General features: G+C 41.7%; 1 protein-coding gene across 9 annotated transcripts; it reads left to right on the top strand.

The window, feature by feature from the left end:
- The first annotated feature begins 1,495 nt into the window (after positions 1–1,495).
- LOC121697311 (ubiquitin carboxyl-terminal hydrolase 15-like) lies at positions 1,496–21,309 on the top strand. 9 transcript variants are annotated; one of them, XM_042078779.1, is made up of 23 exons: positions 1,496–1,622; positions 2,524–2,651; positions 2,851–2,981; positions 4,456–4,582; positions 5,549–5,694; positions 8,348–8,467; positions 9,013–9,074; positions 11,185–11,274; positions 13,108–13,252; positions 13,353–13,526; positions 13,660–13,818; positions 13,911–14,135; positions 14,256–14,339; positions 14,465–14,559; positions 14,807–14,995; positions 16,107–16,219; positions 16,449–16,724; positions 16,817–16,887; positions 16,991–17,106; positions 17,282–17,431; positions 18,123–18,226; positions 18,314–18,402; positions 19,286–21,309. In XM_042078779.1, exons 1-23 carry the CDS (start codon positions 1,534–1,536, stop codon positions 19,529–19,531), a joined length of 3,129 nt encoding a protein of 1,042 aa, XP_041934713.1. In that variant the 5' UTR covers positions 1,496–1,533; the 3' UTR covers positions 19,532–21,309. The 9 variants fall into 9 exon arrangements, with proteins under 9 accessions (XP_041934713.1, XP_041934712.1, XP_041934717.1 ...); XM_042078778.1 differs by having other exon boundaries at positions 16,446–16,724; XM_042078783.1 differs by lacking the exon at positions 8,348–8,467.
- Positions 21,310–23,068: the final 1,759 nt, after the last annotated feature.

Genomic DNA, 23,068 nt, shown 5'->3' with positions numbered 1-23,068 from the left:
TTCCTAGGGCCCTGACATTTAAAACGAGACATTGAGAACTTTGAAAAAGCACTGGTAGTTTACTTACAAGACGATTTATACAGACAGTATCTTCACGAAGTTTAGCGTTTGCAGCCATCTTGAATTTAGTCACGATAAGTCGAGCAACGAGTAAGAATGAACAGCTATGATAAGGGATCAGATTCCAAAAATAATTCAGTGGAAATGCATGGATTCCAGTTGTTGCTACTGGAAGAAACTGGAATCCATGCATTTCCACTGAATTATTTTTGGAATCTGATCCCTTATCATACCTGTTCATTCTTACTCGTTGCTCGACTTATCGTGACTAAATTCAAGATGGCTGCAAACGTTAAACTTCGTGAAGATACTGTCTGTATAAATCGTCTTGTAAGTAAACTACCAGTGCTTTTTCAAAGTTCTCAATGTCTCGTTTTAAATGTCAGGGCCCTAGGAAGTCTACCAATGAAGTGTGGAGATACATTGAGCCTCGTAAATGGGTGTAAAACAGTGATTTATTTGCATGGCTAGCCCGATGCCGAAGCACCACTACTGAAAAAGTTGTTGGTAGCATCGGCTAACTAGCGCCAGATTTTGGAGTGCAGGGGACAAGTCGAGATGGGCTATGAGACATACGTTCACACTCGGTATCATGTTTCAATACACTTTAGGTCAATATCACACCGGAATTCTCCTTTAACAATAAACATAATATAATATAATATATAAGGTTATATTATAACCTTAACTCAAAACAGCTGTTATGCTTATGTCATATAGGCTAATATATTATAATATAATATTCAGTATGAATTCTTAAATTATTTTATATTTATTATACGATTTTATATTTATTATACGAACATCATTCCAGATAAGCATTCAATTAGATCGTATACTGAATATTATAGGCTATTATAATATATATTAGCCTATGATTAATGTGCAGTAAGCAGAAGGCATGGCTGCAGGTGACATTTTTACAGATCAAAATGACATAACTCAAAACAGCGGCTTTGCTTAAGGCTATATGTTTATTGTTAAGCTTATTGAATAACTTCCTGATAGTCCTACCTGCGGGCATGTAATTGGGCTACGGTTTTTCTACAGTAATGGCATGCTTGAACGGGCACTGCACAAGTTATTAAAATCCTGACCATCTCAGCTCTTCTTACGAAATGAAGTGTAATTCTTATGAATCCACCAGGTGTGGAGTTCCATTTAATTTGTGCCGAGGGACTGGCTTAAAATGAAAAGGCCTAGGCTACAGCAAATTACTTAAACATTCATGCAAAGATTCAAAACGTGGATTTATGTCTCATATATACCGGTGAAAATATCATTCATTCAGTCACCAATTCATGTGGCGTTAAGAATAATAGGCTGGGTGAAGTTGTTTTGTAGTGTAGGCCTACAATAGATGGCAGCATAGAAGAGACATTACCGAAAATTCCGCCTGTTCTTCAAACTAGCTTGAACCATAGTCAGTGACGCTCCCTGTCCCACAATGCTTTGGGTGATGTCAGAGGAAAGATGGCGGAGGGAGGAGCGGCTGATCTGGATACTCAGAGAGCAGAGGTCGCAGCGCTGCTGAAAACTCAGCTAAGGAAGGGAGATACTTGGTGAGAGTTTATTGTCACGTCTTTGATGTTCCGAAGGTACCACTGACAGACTTTGTGGCGGCTGTCAAAGTTGAAGGCAAACAGAAAATGGGCGAGACAGGCCATGTTGACAGTCACCGTGCTAGCCCGGCAGCATGCTAGCTAACACTAGCTAGCAATACATTCCACAAATTTCTGTAGCTATTACTTTCAGGCTATTGCTGAACATAACGGTTTAATCTCCCCGTATTACACTATAGACGTAATGGTCTTATTCCTGGTGCGGTGTGACTCAGCTATTTGAAGGAAAGTGGTTAATCAAATGCCGGTGTCAGTATACTCGACTGGTATCTGTTGCCAGTCCATCCGGCGCTGCAGGGCGGAGTCGAGAAAAGCACCTGTCAAAATACTTAAAGTTCTCTCAAATGTGTGACATGAATTATATACGACGTTAAATTAGAATGAAATGATCTATTTCAACTGGTGTATACAGCAGTATCGGCTATCGTATTCACACAAGTAACGTCAGCTAATGTTAATTGCTAGCTGGTTGTGTTTATCCACCCGACGACGTTGTCTAGCTAACACAAATCAACTCAGCCACTAATGTTAGCTATGAGGTCTGTTGGCATGTTTGATTGAAAAATATCTGTCCGTTCAGTGCAAGTATACGCATTCATGTTTTGTGATATGGTTCGTTGAAGATGGAGTATCGCCGTGGTCTCTGCTGTAAAGTTAGTGTAGCACACTTCGCTACGATAAACGTTACAGTGCTATGCTAGTTACTCTGTGGACGGCATTCTGTTGCAACCCCATGGTTTTCTACGCGAATATTCTAATATTTCAATGCTTGATCAGCGTTGTTTTCATTTTCATATTTTGAAGATACACGTGAATTATCATGTCGTTCCTTGTTAAATAGGTACTTGGTAGACAGTCACTGGTTCAAACAGTGGAAGAAATATGTGGGCTTTGACAGCTGGGACAAGTACCAGATGGGAGATCAAAATGTCTACCCAGGCCCAGTGGACAACTCAGGACTCCTTAAAGGTATAGTGTGTTTATGTCAGGAATTCAGGTTATGTTATTGATCATCAATTCCAGTGGTGTTGTTGATTTGGCCACTAAGTGGAAAGTGGATAAGGGTAGTGTGTAGTAATGTGCCTCACATCTGATAATTTAATATTCACAATTCCAGTAAAATATGCCATGATTGCCATTGATTGATTGTTGTCGTGGCTGTTCACAGATGGTGATGTGCTTGCCATCAAGGAGCACCTTATCGATGAGCTGGACTACATCCTTGTACCCACAGAGGGTTGGAATAAGCTAGTCAGCTGGTATGGGCTGACCGAAGCCCAGGAGCCAATAGCTCGAAAGGTAAGTTTACAATTTGCTATGTGTATCTGCATGAGTTTGGGCGTTGTTGTCTCAAATGGTGGTGAAAACATGAGCAGCACCAGGGTCTGATACGATAAACATACAAATTGTGTACGTAACGTTAGGTTTGTTTGTTACATGGTCTATTGTTACTGAAAAGACTTTAATTAGCTTACATGAGGTTTTGTTTTGGGGAAGGTTTAAACTTTCAATTACAATCCAGATGCCATTGTAGGAAGAACATATGATTGATCAGATTTGTCAACTTGTTCAAGTTTTTGGCAGACATTTTCCATCATATTCCAAAGTAAATTATCTGTAAATGTCTGACTAACTTAATACTTTGTAACACTTCAGACACCTAAGTGATATTCTCACGTGTGGGCTGTTGTTTTTTTGTTTTTTGTTTGTTTTTTTGTCATTTTTTCCTCATTAGTCTATAGCCTAATCTTTTATACTGATATTTCATATAGTGCAAGCCTTTTGTACTTCCGTTCTCACTAGCAGCCATCCTGCATTTTCAAATTTACCCAGTCATGGCATCATGGCTGCTGCAGTGGCTCCTCTTTCCCTGATTGATCCTCCCCCTTTTGCCATATATGTCATGGGGGGTATTGAGTAGCCCCAGCGTTTCTATTTTCAGAGGGGCTCTGGATGACTGCAACGCTTCATGGAGCAAACTACGAGACACAACATGCAGGAGGTTCTCTATTTTTCTGTCTTTTGGGTGTCTGCTTCTGTCTGGATTTCACTGTGTTGTGGCATTGGTGCACCATTACTCTGGGTGTCCCTTGCTGCCCTTGGGTGTTTCAGTCAGGCCAGCAAGTGTGGCTCTTTCTGGGTGTCCTTGTTTTTAAAGAAGAGGAATGCCGGCTGAGGTCAAACCATGAGGGAGCGATATAGGCTTGAGAGAGACAGAGTGACGGGAAAGCGAGCGAGCGAGCAAGATAGGGAGTATGAGGAGATAGCGTGGACAGGAGTGCCAGGGGATTGGAAGCTGGTGTGTAATTTCTTGTGGCTTGTCTGTAGAGGTCTGTGCTTTTCTCTGTGGCTGTTTGAAACACATGGCTGCTGCACTGTTGGGTGTGAGTAGCTTGGGGCAGTGGCTCAGGGGGGCAGCCCTGCTTGTAATGGTGGGTTGAAAGTGGAGGGGCTGGGGGAAATAAATAGGATGGGACCCCTCAGCTGTCTCCGTGCTCTGTTGCTAAATTAAGAGTCTCTTTGACTCATTTATATTGAGAGATCTACTAGCACTTTAGGCCATATGAAAGGGCCCCAAACAAGGGACCTGGTTGAAAGGAAATGGTTATTTGCTATCCGGTTTACATAACATTTTCATTGTGGGCCTACTAACTATTTAGGACTTTTTGTTCAATTATCAGTTTCTGTATGGTAACGCTAAATATGTACAAACACGTGTCCATTGTTATGTTTTTTGTTAGTGAAAAAACAATGACCTTTTGTTTGTTCGCAGGTGGTTGAGCAAGGGATGTTTGTGAAGCACTGCAAAGTGGAGGTTTACCTCACTGAACTGAAGTTATGTGAAGACGGTAATATGGAGAATGTTGTCACCAGGCGTTTCAGCAAAGCTGACACTATAGGTATGATGCCTGGCCAAGTCACCGCATATACTCCACTTGCTCTCTGTTTCACACTAGGTACAACAGACTGACGTGTGATGTATTGGTGGCTAAGGAATCCTGTCAGTAATGATTGCTTTGATCATAGCTTTCATTAATTCATATGGATTACCCTAATAATGTGTTTGACAAATGCTTCAAAGATTATGGTATGGTTCAGTGTATATGATAGTGTAGAAAGTGTAAACAAGGATCGTATCCCCTTCATGTTTTCACAGTCATTCACAGGATAGCACATTATGGGAGTAATAGTGCAGCTACTGTTACTACTATGACCACCATTGTTACAACTATTACTATTATTACTACTACTACCTCCACTACAGCTACGGCTAATATTGTTAATAATTTATCTAATAATAATGTTCAGCCATTGACTAATTGAAATGTTAAAATTTAAACTAGACCATGGCTGTTAACTTCTGTGAGTCAGCCATTATTAACTTCTGTGAGTCAGCCACATGAATTGATCTTAACTGAATTATTGAAGCATATACAGTGCTACCTCGATCACATTGAAAAGAGATGTGACTTGATGGAACAAGATGTGACTTGATGGAACTTTTTAACGTGCCGTTTTAAATCCATACTTATTCAGCAATTTAGCCTAACACTCCACATTTGTTTGTTGCTCTGTACTTTGCTTTCTGTCTATTTCCCACCTTCTCACTTTATTAGAAATCCCTGTAACCTATGGCCTTGCAAGGCTTAATGCTTCATTTTGTTGATTACCTTTTTTTATTGAAAAGCTTGCTGTAGATTGCTACTTTTACTAGCTCTGCAAAGTAACTCTTCACACATTGACAGAAGACTGTATTTTTGTATTGCCATCATCATTGACTGACAGCTAGCTGAAAGCATGTGCTTATCCACATTCTTAAACTTACGAAGAATGTTGAAGCTTTTTCCGTGTCATTTATTTTGCAGACGTCATTGAGAAGGAGATGCGTAAACTGTTCAGCATTCCTGAGGAAAAGGAGACCAGGTTGTGGAACAAGTACATGAGCAACACTTTTGAGCCACTAAACAAACCGGACAGCACCATCCAAGATGCTGGCCTCTACCAAGGCCAGGTAAAGAGCACTCTCTTTTCCCGTCATAATAAGTTCATTGTCCATTTGAGAGACTACTGTAGTGCAGTGCCCGTAGCAGATCTTGTCATCTAGTGAAATTAGCACCACTCCATGATAAACACATCCAAACAATGTGATAGTCCACACTGTACGCACTTGGACTCCGAGGCATAAATCGAAAATTGTGAAGTCAATTGGATGAACGGTTCTAGAGATACGAGAAGAATACACAGTCAAGTAGATATAAGAGCTTTCTTGCTATATAGGGCTGCAACAATTAATAGATGAACTATAAAATCAATCGGCAGCTATTTTGGTAATCATGCTAATCGGTTTGTGTCCATTTTAAAATTCTCTGATTGCAGCGTCACTAACATGAAGATTTTCTGCTTACTCTTCCTCCTCTGTCAACTAAATATATTTGACGGTTGGACAAAACAAGGCTTTGAGGACATGATTTTGATCTTTCGAAAAGAGTGAAAAGATTAAGAGAAGAAATTGTATTGATAAAACAACTAACCGATTAAACCGAGAAAATAACCGACAGATAATTCGACTATGAAAATAAATGTTAGTTGCTCACAGACTCACAGGTGATAAATTTGTTTATTTCTGGCCTGGGGCACCAATTGTAAACATTAACACACTTGGCTGGACATTAAAATAGACAGATTTAACTGAATTTTTGAAATGAAAATCAATTACATTATGGTAGTACTTGTACTAGGACAGATTAACGCCTGTGTCATTCCAACTAACATGCCAACTGTTCTGTTGTTGGTGGTTGTAATATTTTTGTATACCTTTTCTTACGTACTCAAGTGTACAACCAAGTCACACCTTTGGTGTAATTTGTAATGACACATTGCTTTTAATTAAATTCAGTTCAATTCAATAATAAAAAAAAAACTTGATTCATACACTAGGGGCAACTAGTATTCAACATATAGACAGTACATGACCAACATGTCATGTCACCAAATCTGCCATGTTCGGTTGCTGTAATAACCTTTCTAGTTTTGTGACATTACATTCATGCAACGTCAATACCAGTGCTTAGCAGATGCTATTTGATGGCGTTGCAGCTTCATAGGAACTTGAAAAACTTGACTTAGAATAACAGTTTGTTGAGCTGTCTAAGATGACGCTGCCCTTTTATTCTGAATGTGGATTATCACTGCCATGACATTTCTTCAAGTCTTAGCTTATCATTTTAGGTGTGGCAGCTTGTAACAGAACGCATGCTGGCATGAGACGGCCTCATGTCTGCTAATGCCCTACACCACACTGTGGGGCAAATTGTGTTGTGGGCTTCAGAAAGAAATTAAGTTTAAGGACATTAACATAATACTTTTACACAAAAAGGAAACCAACAACTTAGACCCCTCCTGTGAATTAAGTTTTCATCCTTGTTAACATGTTCTTATGGTGTTTCTTTATATGAGGCATAATATATCTGGAGCTAAATAAATCTGGAGCTAAACTCAGGGCCATGGCTGTGTATTATATAACTGCACCTTATAACTGTCATGTTGAAATAACAGTCTCAAAAAGGCAGTATCTGACAGATTTCTGTATTACCAATCTAAGGAATGAAACCTGTCGATTTGTGGGCTACCCAAAGTGTCTATATGGGACAAGTTGGGAGTGAGATTGTGCCGTCAGATGCAGATCTAATGAACTCTGTTAAAACTAATTTGGCAACAGTGTAGTTATATCCAAGCCTTTTCATGGCCATGAATAAAATAGGTTAATTAAATAAAACTTCTAGATATGATATTTTGATTCATGACTTCATGACTTGATTTTGACCTCTAGGTTCAAAAAGAGATTGGTTCAGGTTCTGGCTAGACTAATAACTCACCCCAGACAACACACAACACTTATTAATTTGTTTAAATCCCAAAATAATATTTATTTTGACATTCAAGGTTATTCAATCCTTCTATTAATTCACTCTGTGACAGTCATTCATAAGTCATACTGTATAAGTTATGGTCTATATTGGGTCAAAAAAGATCAATAGGAAGCACAAACAAACATAGTCAGTGTTGAAGCATTATGCTAAACTCTATTAAAGGGGTTCATTTTAAAACTGTGTGTATTCTATTTAAGGACCTATTTGGAAAATGTATATTACACTATTAAACCTAATTCTGTATCATGCTGTTTAACTACTATTAGTTACTATTGTGAGATACTATTTTGAAAGTACCTTTGGTGTTAATACCAGTTTAGAAATGTACGCTGTAAAACAAGTTCTTAAACAATAGCTGAACAGTGAAAAAAAGAGAAAAGTAATATGATGTAATGTAAAGGACAGTTCAGTTCCGTTATGTACTGTTCTGCTCCGTGTATGTGTGTGCGTGTTAAAAGTTTTGGTCTTCAGTCCTACCACAGTCAGAGGGGCAAAGGGATGATGGTGGGTGGGACAACCCCATGGGATAGGCATGCAAGAGGGAATGGCCATGAGGGTGATACAGGATAGAGAATCACAGTGGGGAGATTCCAAGACATCCACAGGGTGTAGACATGGGGGTGGGGGGGGGGGGTCGTTGAACGGTCAGGATATCTGTATTTTTTCGGTCAGGATATCTGTATTTTAAGTAATCAAGATTTCGGACGATGAGAGGTCTTTTCCTTTTGATTGCAGAAGCGGTTGACCAAGATAGAAGGATTTCAGAGGGAAGATATCTGTTTGATAGACGAGAACAGTGGATTATCATGTCGATCGATATTATTGCCAAGTTTGATGAATATGTCCGGAATACAGGTTAGATCTGTATTCTCAGATTTCATTCTCTTGATTCAGATGATTCTCAGCCCTTTTCACTTTCTCGATTTCCGTGTCAAAAGTTAAAGTGGCAGTTGCTTATTATTATTTTTGATTGTGGCACTCGTCTCGCGTACACTCTATGGGGCTATCAGAGAACTCTCAGTACATCACAATTAGTTAGTGGCTCACTACAAAATCATGTGGTTACATTTGGTTGTGTACAGCCTAATCAATGGTCATAATTATCTATATAAACTATAAACATCATTATTAAACTGTTGTCTGCCAATAATACTGTACTGTTGACACAGTAGTTACATCATTTATCCCTATTCCACCTTGAAATGTTGGTATGCCATTTAAATATATGATGATGTGAAAGAAGTTGAGCACAGACACTTCCCATTCCTTGGCCTTTTGATTGAGGTTTAGAATATTGTTTCCATGCTCAGTATGTTCAATCTGCAGATGGGTTGTTGAACCACATTGTGAGAGGAGGTATGTACTCAACTAGAATGATCATGTGTTCGTCTCCTCCACAGGTTCTAGTAATAGAACAGAAAAATGCAGATGGAACATGGCCTCGAGGATCCTCCACGCCCAAGTAAGCGGCTCTTTTCAAGTCCGATGTTTAATAACAGCAAACATGACTAGTCACTCTTCTAATGTTCTAATAAGTGGATGTGGAGTGTGAAGGGTTTCTTTGGCAATGTAAGTTGAAGGGATGGAAGGCAATTGGCAAGAGAAAGTCAACCCTGTTTTACATTTAAGGCATATGAATGAGAGAATGAGCTTGAGGTCATATCTTCATTCAATTTTACTGGGTTGCTCCTTATTAGAAGCAGAGTGGTAATATGAACCATGTAAAAAACAATAACCAGTATAGAACACCAAATGCACATCTGCACATTTTGACCGATTTTGATAATTTAAAAGAATAATATTGCTGTGTGAGGACCTTCTTGATGTCATCTAGGGTGTGTAATGAATCCACAGATCTGTCAGGATCTTACCTGCCCTACCTGCCTGAAGGACAATAGGCCTACTTAATGTGCCTCTCATGACTACTGTTTGTCCACTCCATTCTGATCAAATCTGGGCTCGCTTTGTCTGACTATTCTGCATCTGTAGAACACTATTGAGTCATTCTGATCGGTTAACATTGGTGCTGCACCATCTCAGGTTTTGTTCAGACTTTGTCTATATCATGGATGAGTTCCAAAACCAAGGCCAGGAAAGCATTCTGTTTAAATCCTAGGTCTTCTATTTCAGATATTACTTTAGTTTGATCGCCTGAAAAATGTTTGGCCATTCCTATCTTGAAAAATGTTATTCATAGCAAGCCCAATATTTGTAGGATGGAAGACAAGCATGCTCTCAGTATGACTGAACCATTAAAAGGTTGGTACTCATTGGTTTTCAACCCAAGACCCTAGGGCTAAACGTGACATTAAGGGTACTTTAAACTTGTTTATGCATTTGATAGCAATCATTATTTTATTATTTTGTCAATATTTTGAGTTCTCGACATATAATGGGCACAACAATTTTAAATCGTTTTTAGAAGACTAAAATTGTCTGTGGGGTAGCTAGTAGGAAGTTGAACATCTATGTGGAAGTAGTATGGACATTTGATATACAAAGTATCAATGATGTACGATAGATTACTAGATAGATTTCCTCCGGAACAAGAATGGAGAAGCAGAATTATAACAAAGTAATTGACGGTGTACTTGTCTTTGAAGGAAGCATGGTACAGCTTTGAGACATCATACACTTTATTTAAATATTGAACTACCATACATATTTTCAATCTCGTACCAGCTACCCAATGAAAATGACCAAAAAAATACACCTAGTTCCGTTTCTCAATGTTCATATGCTGTGGTGGCCTTAAATATTGGCACAACATTAATAACTTATTTTATTTCATTTGCAGGCAAAGTACGGATTGATGTGATGTACAAAAATATGAGTTTACAATATCACTCATTTCTGCACTTTGTTCCAAATCAAGGGTGTTCAACTCAATAGGGCATGCAGTACAAACTTCCAATGGTTCGGCCATACTGACAATATCTTTGTCTCCCATCCTACAAAGTGGGCAGGCTAGCAATAATACTTTTTAGTGTATTAATGTCCAAACACGGCTCCCAAGATAAGCCGTGACTGTATTGTAGACTGTAAACATCCCTGGGTAAAGAAATTATGAAAACATTCAAATTAAACAGATATTTTTGTTTGGGATCTAAACATTATGTAGAAAAGCTTTCAGCGGAATCCAAGGCAATGCAGCAACCATTTTCCTGGATTCTGTCTGATGTTACACAAAATGACCCAAGTGACCTGACAATTTCAATTTAATTTGACATATTATTTACATGTGTGCATATCACCACTGCTTCTTGTAACCAGGCAAATGACTGAATCATGTTGGGGGGCACTAAGATAAGATCATATGTAGAGAAAGGTTGATGCTGGAGCTCCTTGTGTATGATATTAGTTCTCTGAATTGGATTGGATGTCAGCCTTTTCCCCTGCATTTCAATGTTCTCCATCCATTTGGCCATTTGTTGTAAATTTGCTCTTTGTTTGCTTTGCTTCACTTGCTGCCATAATTCTGTTACTCCATTTCTATCTCTATAGTTAATTTTCTCTTTCCAGTTTGAATTTTTTGTTTTTGCTCTAACTCATGGTCTTCTTATCTTTTAAAGGTCATCTGGTGCTTCCAATCTCTCTGCTTTACCAAAGATCTCCCCTTCATCTCTCACAAACAATCATAACAGCAGCTTCAACAGTCGGAAGTAAGCGCCAGTGGGCGTGTTTGGAAGGGGTTGGGGTGGGGTGGGCCTGGGGTCTCTGAACAGGTTGGGCACTATGGACGTGCATAGTCCGCTCTGAGCTGGGTTGTGGAAAACACTCTGAATTAGCAGTTTTGACACAGCATTGATTTACAGTGGCTTTGAATAATGAATGCCTTCGAGCCCTGAGTAATAGCTCAAAGCCCAGCACTCCCAGATTGGCCTGGGAGTGCTCTCAGTAGTCACCCATGTTGTGGGAGCGCTCTCAATAGTCACCCATGTTGCTGAGTAGTGCATCGGTTATTGCGCAGAAAATTTTGGTTCTGCAACTCAGCATGCTGGGACAGGACAGGCTTGTTCTCAAGCTGTTGAGTCACATGGAACAGGGTTCTCAGGGAAATCTGCGCTTTTCTGAGGCTCATGCACTCTTCTGTGCTGCAGTAACAATTGTCAGTATTCCAAGTAGATGAGTTGGGACTGTCCTTAGTGTGTCAGTAAAGTAGATGTGTTAGGACTGTCCTTAGTGTGTGTGTGTGTGTTTAGGGCTGGCGAGACGGAACATGTCTGTATTCAGTTCTTACTGTAGTTTGAAGATAACTTGATTAAAATAGTAACCAATAAATCATTTAATACGGGTTCTCCTTGAAAGTGTCCAAAAAAGCGTCATTATGTAAGGCTGTCTGTCTTGAGCAGCGTGTGCAGTGTAAGGAGCCAGACTAAGGGCCAGCCAGATGGATTACTCCTTTACTGGCTGTTCTTGATCAGTGTCTTTTCTCTGTGCATCTCCCTCTCTTGGTCTCTAGCGTTGTGCTGCGTAATCTGCAGTCAGTGTGACCTTCAGAGTACATTGGATCTGCTCTTCTCATCTACATGCAGCACAGCACAGGCGCCACACCTCTGCTCTTTGGTTATGATTTTGAAGATCCTGTGCTGTTGGCTTTGGGATAGCTGAGTGTGGAAGTAATGCTTAGTCATCCCGTAAGACTCTTCTGGGTCTCAGCTGGTTCTCTTTGCATACTGCAGCCTCAGCTAGCTCTCATCTATCTGCTCGCCTCCCCCCTCCCTCTCCCTCTCCCTCTCTCTCTCCCTCTCCCTCTCCCTCTCTCTCCCTCCCTCTCTCTCCCTCCTCCCGCTCACCCTTCCTCTCTCTCTCTCTCCCTCCCTCTCATTCTCTACTGTACCACTGGCTCATGAGGCAGGCTGCTGCTGCTGCCACTGCTATAAATATCTGGAGGAGTGCGTTAGGGACGGGACAGGACAGTGATGGTATGCTAGGCTGAAGAGGCTCCTCGGCGTGTTACCTGGGATCCGCGCCGCCGCTGCTCCGAGCTCCAGGGCCACGGCTGTCCTCCCCCCCAGTCCGGCGTGTCCCCCGCGTGCGCTCGCAGCCGGGCCGGGCATGGAGGCGGCTCCGAGAGGAGATGCTCCTGTGCTGCTGGTGGTGTCTGAGGCCAGAGAGGGTTGAGCTAGAGAGGAGGGTCGAGAGGGCGCTGAGCGCCGAGGCCGCGCAGCCTGATCAATGGGACCGCGCGTTGCACTGCACTCAGAGGTGTGCTGCTGCTGCTGCTGCTGCTGCTGCTGCTGCTGCTGCTACTGCTACTGCTGCTGCTATTGGTGCTATTTGGGATTCTGATGAATTGTCTCAGATGTTTAGGAGAGCATACTGCTGAAAGGTTTCACTGTGTAGAGGAGATGCTGTTAATCAGTGCATATGTGTTGATGTCAAATGCCAATGTCAAATTTGTTTAGGGGGACATGCTTTTTTTTTCTTTCTTTCTCTCTCTCTTTTTGTACTTCAGTATACTACTTCCATAACATTGTGTTTTCTTCTGGTAGTGTGAAGAACTCAAGCTACAGCCTTCCGTCCTACCCACCCTATAACAGCTATGAGTACTCGGACCATGGAAGGCACAGTGAGAAGCCTGGTCTCTGTGGACTCTCCAACCTTGGCAACACCTGTTTCATGAACTCTGCCACACAGGTGAGGAAACAAAAGTGTCTAGAGGCAGCTGTGGGGTGACATTCTTTACAAGACATCGTCTTTTTTAAACTCCCTTTTCAAACACTTTTTTTGCCTGCAGTGCTTAAGCAATATACCTCCACTTACTGAGTACTTCCTGAAAGACAAGTACCAGGATGAGCTGAATGAGGATAATCCATTGGGTATGAAAGGGGAGATTGCCAAAGCCTATGCAGAGCTCACTAAGCAACTCTGGTCTGGGAAGTACAGCTACGTAACGCCAAGAGCATTCAAGGTGAGTTCCATACATGCTGGCCATATTTTAAATAGAACGATTTCATAATCTGACCACAGAAATGGGAGTGCCGGGGTCATCAGCATCTTTGCTGAATAAGAGGTATTCTGTTGTGTTGTTGTTCTGTCTGCAGACGCAGGTAGGCCGCTTCGCTCCACAGTTCTCAGGCTACCAGCAGCAGGACTCCCATGAGCTCCTGGCCTTTCTACTGGATGGACTCCATGAAGACCTGAACCGCATCAGGAAAAAGCCCTACATCCAGCTCATGGATGCGGACGGGAGGCCAGACAAGGTCTCACACTCCTCCGATGAACTGATTCAGTTACAGTTCAATGTGTTTATTTGAAACTCCGTGTCTGACCCTCCTATTGATGTCTCTGTCAGGTTGTTGCTGAGGAGGCCTGGGAGAATCACATCAAGAGGAACGATTCCATCATCGTAGACATTTTCCACGGTCTCTTCAAATCCACTTTAGTCTGTCCAGTGTGTGCTAAGATTTCTGTGACCTTTGACCCCTTCTGTTACCTGACGCTCCCTTTACCTATGAAAAAGGAGCGCACATTGGAGGTCTACCTGGTGCGTTTGGACCCCAGTGCCAAACCTACTCAGGTATTACCCAGCATTCTGGTGCTGCTACTGCAGGTGGACTTGGTGTACTCATCATATATCTAAAACAGATATTCATAAACTGTTTATGCATGTAACTTTTTTCTTTTGTCTTTTTTCCAGTATAAACTGACTGTACCCAAAGTTGGGTACATATCAGACCTCTGCATTTCTCTATCTACCTTATCTGATGTACCTGCTGAAAAGGTAAGAGGGTAATAATGTTAGTGCACTTCAGTATAACTTTCGTCCTTAGTATATAGCCCACACATATTCTCTTTCTCAGTTGTTACCATTAACATGTTCATGCTTTCTAACTCATTTCTGTGCAGATGATTGTCACGGACATTTACAACCACCGTTTTCACCGAATCTTTGCCACCAATGAAAACTTGAGTAGCATCATGGAGCGTGACGACATCTATGTGTGAGTTCCTCTAAACTTACTGGTAGATCAAGAGGTTCGCAAGAGCAGGGGCACGAGTTTGATGTTAGTAAGTTAGTATGGTGTAAATATGGAGCCATATTCCAAACATATTATAGCAGTGAACAGAAACAATCATTTTGCTACAAATGAGACTGTGCTCGTGCAGGCTTCCTGGCTTAGAGATTTATCTGTATCAATGTTCACGCTAATCATTACTCCATGACTGTGTTCCTTTCCTGCCTTGCAGCTTTGAGGTGTCTGTAAACCGAATGGAGGACACAGGCCATGTCGTGATCCCAGTGCACCTACGAGAGAAGTTCAAGCAGTCCGGCTACAACCACACAAGCACCCCGCTGTTCGGCCAGCCTTTCCTCATCACTGTGCCCCGCACGCTAAGCGAAGACAAACTCTACAACATGCTGCTCCACCGCCTCTGGTATCTTACCCTCTGCTCTTTCATTTTTTTTTTTTTTTTGGAGGATCATGAGATCATATCAAATCGTTTTTGTCTCTTCATGTCACCAAACTTTTATTATGACCACCGTGCAAGCGAAGCTTTATTGAGTTTTATGTTTAGTCAAGAGTTTTTTTTTCTTTCGTATTTAAAAAAATAAATAAATAAATAAGTCAGTAATTATGTGTAACGATTCCCGGGACACTGAAAGACCGGGCTGCACCAAACTTAGTGGGTATGTAGCCCCACAAGGATGACTCAGAACCACTGAATTTCGTTTTGATCTGTAGGATCCGTAGGACCTAGGAGGACCCATTTTTTTGTATGTTGGTCTCAATGGGCCATCTCAACCCATTCCATAACCACTCATTTGCGGTGTAGCACTACATAGCTACATAGTATCTTTGGCTGAAGTGTTCAGAACTGCACAAAATTGGACATGTAAGATCACTACGACAGCCACTGAATGCATGCCGAGTTTCGTGGAATTCCGTTTATGGGGGGCCATACAATAAATTAATTTATTTGTACATTTAGTGACCGTGCACCAATCAGCCTGTAGATGGTGAAGTTGAGTGAAGGGTTGCACACACCCAAACGCACAGATGCACACAAACACACACACACATATATAGACACACAAACACATCCACACACACAGAAACACACAAGCACACACACACACAGGCATGCACACGTACAGAAGCACGCACACACTCGCACGCACACACTCACACACACACACAGAGAAGCACACATGTACACTAAAGCAAACACACAGATACACACACTCATTTACATGCAAGAGCATAGGATTGAGTAGGAGATGGAGACAAATTGACGAGTGATTTATTTTTGCGGAGATAATGTGCAGGACTGGGCAGTGGTCATATTTTGCACCGCTCTGCGGTACATCTAGTTAATACTAAGTTTGGTGTGAACTGTAGTGTAATTATGTACTGTATTATTGCCATGGACATTTCAAAATTGGTCTTGGAGAAGGCGTGTAAATGTTTGGAGTGTTATTGTGTAATGATGAAATGATGGTGTCAGGTGTCGGTCCATAAGTAATAGGAGCTATGTGTGTTTGTAGCCGTTATGTGCGCTCACCTGTTGAGGATGAGGAGTCGGAAGAGACACTTCCAGCCAAGCAGCATACTATAAATGGCAACGCCACCAATGGGATCCTGGAGGAGGGGTCTCCAAGTAAGTGTGGTTGCTAAGTCTTCACAGGGTTCAGTCAGTCACCTCAGTTTTGTCTTATTTTGCTTCATTGCATACTGTGGGTGTTACATACTTGCTGCATACTGTGGGTGTTACATACTTGCTGCATACTGTGGGTGTTACATACTTGCTGCATACTGTGGGTGTTACATACTTGCTGCATACTGTGGGTGTTACATACTCGTTTGCGTTTTCATTTGAACTGCTGAAGGTGAGATGGAGACGGACGAGCAGGACGATGAGTCCAGTCAGGACCAGGAGCTGCCCTCTGAAAATGACAACAGCCAGTCAGAGGATTCGGTGACAGGGGAAAACGAACTAGAAAATGGTGTTGGTCAGGAGAACTCGACCAAAGCCCCGCCGCAGGCAGGACACAAAAAGCGACTCTTTACATTCCAGTTTAACAACATGGGCAAGACAGACTTCAGTTTCATCAAGGAGGACTCCAGGCAGATCCGATTTGATGAAGGACACCTACGACTCAGTGGTCAGAGACAGCAAAATTTGTCTCAAAATTGTGCCTCCGATGAAGACTAGGGCTTTAACAGTTGTTCTTTTGTGTTGATATCTCTTAAACAGATCGATCTTATCTATCACTGGACTGGGAGCCAGAGATAAAGAAGAAGTACTTTGATGAGACTGTTACTGAGGTAAAGCCACTAAACCTACAAAGACCCTCTTCATTCTTGACGTCAAACATCAAATATCCACACGTGTAACAATCCAATTTCTCTTGTATCTGGTTGACAAAAGGACTTGGACAAACATGAGAGCATGGAGTACAAACCTCAGAAGAAGGCTTTCTTCAAACTGAATGACTGCATTGAACTGTTCACCACCAAAGAGAAGCTCGGAGCAGAGGACCCTTGGTGAGATGGGGGCAGCTTTTATCCTGTGGTGTCGGCATAACAAACCAGCACCTGCTGGATTCTTTCATTTTGTTAACATTTGATACTTTCTGCAGTGTCTTGTGCACAGCTTTGAATTGCTCACTTAGTGTCTCATTAGAAGTGAGTCATTGATTCTGTACTTGTCTTGTCTCAGGTACTGTCCTAACTGCAAGCAACATCAGCAGGCCACTAAGAAGCTGGACCTGTGGTCGCTGCCCCCTGTGCTGGTGGTGCATCTGAAGCGCTTCTCCTACAGTCGTTACATGAGGGATAAGCTGGACTCACTGGTCGACTTCCCCATCAGGTTAGCCCATCGCATTCCCATCACACACCCTTGGTCTCTCTGCTCCAGATCTGACACAGTTTTATAGGTGGCAGTTTGAAAATATTCATGTTTGAAAATCCGGTTTGTTTGTCCAGTTAGCTTGGCAGAGGTATGCACTCACTGAGTAGGGCAGGGTATCGCCACTGATTTCCTGCATTGGTTAGATTTTGATTCACAAGGACTCAATTTGATCAGATGTGATTCTATTCAGTCATCATCAATTCCGCTAGCGATATTTCAGTTACAATAACAATTTTGTTTAGATATGTAATAGATTCTCAGAAAACGAATGTTGTACATTCTACAAGGTATTCTCGAACATGGTGCATTATTAAAAATATTAATGTTTACATTAAGAATTTACCCTAAAGCAGTTCTTTCTATACACGCTTCCTTCTAAAAAGGCATAAAACTATAATACATCAAAACATTCATCTCAGTATTTCATGAATCAATATTAAATCATTTAAAGACAGATTAAAGTCCATTTTTTAAAAAAATGTGTTAATCCATCCCTACTACTGACTGCCATTCTAATTTGAATGGAGATGTTGTTATTATTCAATCAGTATTGAAAGTATTGACAGTCCAGAGGTGATTTGTTTTGAACTGAAAGGCATACAAGTGTGTTGATGCACTCATGAAGAGGATATGTGTGCCTGATTCACAGAGATTTGGACATGTCTGAGTTCCTGATCAACCCTAATGCTGGGCCATGCCGCTACGACCTTATTGCTGTGTCCAACCATTATGGTGGAATGGGTGGAGGCCACTGTAAGTAGCTATGCTGAGTCAAATCAAATTAGTTTGACTAACTAACACACATTGGAAATGGTCTAACTTTACATATTGGTTCTCCAGACACTGCTTACGCCAAAAACAAGGATGATGACAAATGGTACTACTTTGATGACAGCAGCGTGTCTCCTGCCAGTGAAGATCAGATCGTTGTAAGTGTGTCTCCAGTCCTACGAAATGTAATCTGAGAAAGAGTTCTTAACAGAGCTTAAAGTTCTCAGGCACTGTGCCTGAATTCAGCCATAAGACGGGCTGCTTAAGATATGAAAAGAGGTGATTAATTAGAATGCCTTTGGAAGTTTCTGATCACTTCAGGGCAGGCTCAGACATTTTCTTTGTTTTAAGCCCTGTATTTTTGCTAATGACTGTTAGCGGCGCATTATAGCGAATAATGGACATTCCAATGCCATGTTCCCTGTGCAGAAGATGATGTCCTTGAGTCCTTGCCACATTCAGTCTTACCATGATCATTAATTAAGTAGTGGTAATGCACTGTTTAGTAGGGCTGCACTATTAATTGATTTTAATCAAAGTCACTATTTGAACTAATGCAATTAGCTAATCACTAAGGCTGTAATTAATTGTGCTGCTCGCAAATCTGTCCCAATGGTTAATCTTGTCACATGTATGTTCTTTATATTGGTGTTCATTATGTTCATGTTCATTCATTCCATCCTCCCTGTGGGCAGGCAGTGCAGCTCATCTAACAGGAGCGCTGTGCTTGTCATGTGCTAGGCGTGCTCACCAATCAGAACAGACCCATCTTAGAGCAACATTTGGAATATTGAACTGAAGCTTGACTGCCAAAAATCAAATTGCAATTGCAATATCTGTCCGAATAAATCGCAATTAGATATTTTCCCCAAATGTTGCATTCCTACTGACTAGTATGTTTATATATACGTTACCCTATCCTACTTTAAGAGTCATTACATTTATACCATAAAGACGGAAAATAGGTCCTCTTTCTGTGATGGCAGATGGCTTTGCAGGCTGGGAATGACTCTGGTCTGTATGTGTTTCTGCCCCATTTAGTCCAAGGCTGCATATGTGCTGTTTTATCAGCGCCAGGACACTGTAAAGGGAACAGGCTACTTCGCCTTGGACCGAGAAGAGCACGAGGACCAGCGCAGCTCCTCAGCACAGGGCGTCACCACCCAGAGTGAGGAGGAGGAGGAGGAGGAGGAGGAAGAGGAGGAGGAAGACCTGAATGACAATGACAATGAGGAAGAGGAGGATGAGCCAGAACCCAATCATGATGTCACCATGAACACCAACTGAGGCGTGTGCAGAGACATGAGGGGATGCCGAAAGCCATATCCACCCAGAGCAGCGCAGGAGGCCGAGCAGAGCCGAGCCGAGCCGAGCGGCTAGCCCACACGGGGCCGTCGGAGGGAGCGCCCGCACACACGTACTGCACTGGAATATCTTAAGCAATTAGGGCCCTCCTCAGTGGTCACCAAGCCTGTCCATCATTAGAGAATGGGTAAACAAGTAGATGATTACAAACTCTAAAGGCAGAAAGTGATAGTCCAGATCTTGAGCGCTAGGTATGCCTGCAGATGTCCCGCTCTAACTTCTGAGAATGTCCGCAGTGTTGTGCTAGGTTCTCCCACCCGTTTTTATTATAACTACAAGAGATATTGCATATCAGTATACCTTTATGATTACAATTTTTGGCCTTGTAAATAATTTGAATGAGCACTGAATATCGGGGTTTATGAGGTGTGAAAACTTTATGGACTGTTCTTGTTTTGTTGCACAATCACTCCATTTTGTTTTTAGATTTTACTAGTGCCACACATACTGCAAGTATTTGACAGCCACTCTGTGTCATCTCACATGAAATGCTTTAAAAAAAGCTGCCTTCCTACCGTACGCAGACACCTCTACCTGAGCAGGAAGGCTCCATTGGTGTGCGCTCACATCTGTAGCTGTCCATGCTGCTGGAGGAGAAGAGGCGGAGTTTTTAGACGTGCTCCAAATGTGTAATGTACGCCTTACAGGTCTCTTCACTTCAGAGCCCTGCAGATGTCAACAAGTCAAGTCCATGAGATGAAGAGGGTGTGAACACGAGTATAGCTTTACAAAGGGTTTCAGGTATCAGCTTCATACCTCCCATCTGTTTCTTGAACATAGGGGGCTTCTTGAGATTATGAAATTTGGTGATGCATTAGATTTGGTCTCTTGTTTGGATCACCTCAGCCTTAACTCTAATCTCAGACTGTTGCCTTTTCTTTGCACATTCTATCACACTGTCTATCTGCATGTTCCTCATAAAGATACACACACCATCAACTCTTCAAGTACCTGCTCCTTACACTGAGGCCGCTTTATGTTTAAAGCTACTAGCCTATTGAGGTTGGTTGGCGGAATGTATATTGAATGACTGGGAGTATACATAACACTTGAATGATCGTCTCTTTCAAGGTAGTAACTACCCTCACCACCCCCAACCCCACCCTCTTCCATTTATGCTTTGGTTGAATGTGTAGAGAAACTGGGTGATTGCTTTTGATATGTATTGTCCAACTCATGGGGTACTGCTGTATGTCTTTTTGGAAGACACGCGCTTTACGCTGATCTACTCACCTGGCCATGAAGAGTGGTCCTTCTCTAGGAGACGAGGGAGTGGGAGGGGGCTTATCAGACTAAATGAGACATGATGACATAGGCTATATAAATACTGTATATAAGAGTTCACTCTGTGAGTGCACATTTGATAAATTTATTTATTTATATGTAAGCATTTAAACAACAATGTATTTAAGACCTTGGAGAGACAGAAGATGTATGGTATCTGGCTTTAGTCCTGTAGTTCAGAAGTATTGCCTTTGCTCTTCTGGTTTTGGGTCTCTTGTGAGGAGGCTGGGGTGGGATGGGGATGACTGATGCTCTATTATTCGGACTCTATTATTTGGACTTTTTGTAAAGTTGACTTGGATATCCTTGCATGAGGGGATTTCAGAGTTTGGCCGCACTTGAGTTCACTTGGGTTTACATTTGAGACGTGCATGTGTATTTATATACTGACTTCAATAAAGTTGTGTAAAGCCTTACTATTTTTCACCCCTTTGTAACATGCATTATGATGGCTATACGGCGTTAGCACATACATCTATCTACTGAATGAATGAAATGAATTCTAGGTGTAAACATATGCAGATGCAATCGTATGGGATAGTACAGCAAAGTACAGCAACAATTGAAGTGAATAGGTTGTTTTGTCCTTGCTCCCCATAGCAATATGTGGAATCAAAGTCATTTCCCCTTTTAAAGTCTGGGTTGAATTTCATTTATTGAATGTACAACTGTGGTGGTATGTGAATGGGGAAAAGTGAGTGCTAATTGAATTGCTGGGGATGATTTCAGTCCTGTAAAAAATAACATATGGGCTCATTATCACTCTTTCTCAGCAGTTATATTACATTACATTACATTTGGCTGACACATTTTTAACCAAAGCGACTAACAACGTAAACAGTTTAAGTTTTAAGCAATTCTCTCAACAATTTTAGGATAAATTAAAAAAAGGTAGAGTACAGTAAGTGCATCAGAGAGTGCTGTTTTTAAACAGTTGAGTGTCAGTTCAAGACAGGTGTTAAGTGTTAGGATCAGCAAGACTAGTTGTAAGTAGTTATATGGCTTGTGTGATCTAGGCTATAGTATATATTTTGGTAGGCTTAGCTATAATTGCACATAGATTATATCAATGTTAGAATTTCTCAGTACTTTCTCAATGGAAGTTATTGGTACTCAGGCCCTTAGCAAAACGGCCTGTTTTGTGTTTTGATAGGATGTCTGCTTAATATATAATCTAACCCAGATTTTCCCAAACTGAGCTTGACAACAAACATATGGACTAAAACAAGGTCAGTGGAGCCCCCTCTACAGAGAGTTGGTAACTCAGTTAAGGTAGGGGGGTGCGTGGGTATCGAGTATGAATTTTGTGGAAAGAAATGGACAGATTGAGACAAATATGACAACCATCAACAGATTTTAGGCATCTTACAGTGAAAAAAGATGCCAATTACAAAGCATGATTATCACACATAGCGTAACCTGTTATTTGACCCTTCAAGTAATGGGTTAGCCTAGAAATCTAGACGCACCCTAGCGGCAGCAAATGTAATTTTCTACATTTTGATTTGGGTCTGGCTCGTCAAGCTAGCAATGGGTCTGAATAGGTTCCCCATTCAGATGGGCTGGATTCAGTCTGGGTGTGTTTATGTGTGTGTGTGTGTGTGTGTGTGTGTGTGTGTGTGTGTGTGTGTGTGCATGTGTGTGTGCATGCGTGTCAATTTGTCTCCATCCTCTTGCAACATTTGTTCATGTGCGAGTATGTGCGTCCCTGTGAGTATGTGCGTGCATGTGTGCAAGCGAGCAACATTCACCACATAGCTAGATCTTTAATGGAGTAATATTTGCATGAAAATGGCCCCCCTGCCCACCTGAGGAAGTTCGTTACACAGCAATGGTAGGGGGGTCCGGGGGCATGTGATCTGTGTTATTTGACTGAGGGGCCCCATTCAAATATCATGGGGGAATAACAATATGATTGAGGGGCCCTATCTTGCCCATACATGACATATACATATTCATATCAGGGGTGGAGTAGGCCTACAGTAGTGACTGAACTTCAGTTCAGGGCCCCCCCTTGGGCCCCTGGGCCTGGCCCCCCGTAAGTCCATACGGGGGGTCAAATCCAGAGATTTTGCATCCCTGAATATTTGACAAGATGTAGGCCTATACTTTCACTAAAGTGAAGGAATTGTCCTACTTAGTCCACCTCTGCCATTCAGTAATCCATCCCTGAGT

This window comes from Alosa sapidissima, chromosome 22, assembly GCF_018492685.1.
Source record: "Alosa sapidissima isolate fAloSap1 chromosome 22, fAloSap1.pri, whole genome shotgun sequence".
Taxonomy (NCBI): domain Eukaryota; kingdom Metazoa; phylum Chordata; class Actinopteri; order Clupeiformes; family Clupeidae; genus Alosa; species Alosa sapidissima.
The sequence above is the reverse complement of the archived record's forward strand: the minus strand, read 5'-3'. Positions and strand labels throughout refer to the sequence as shown.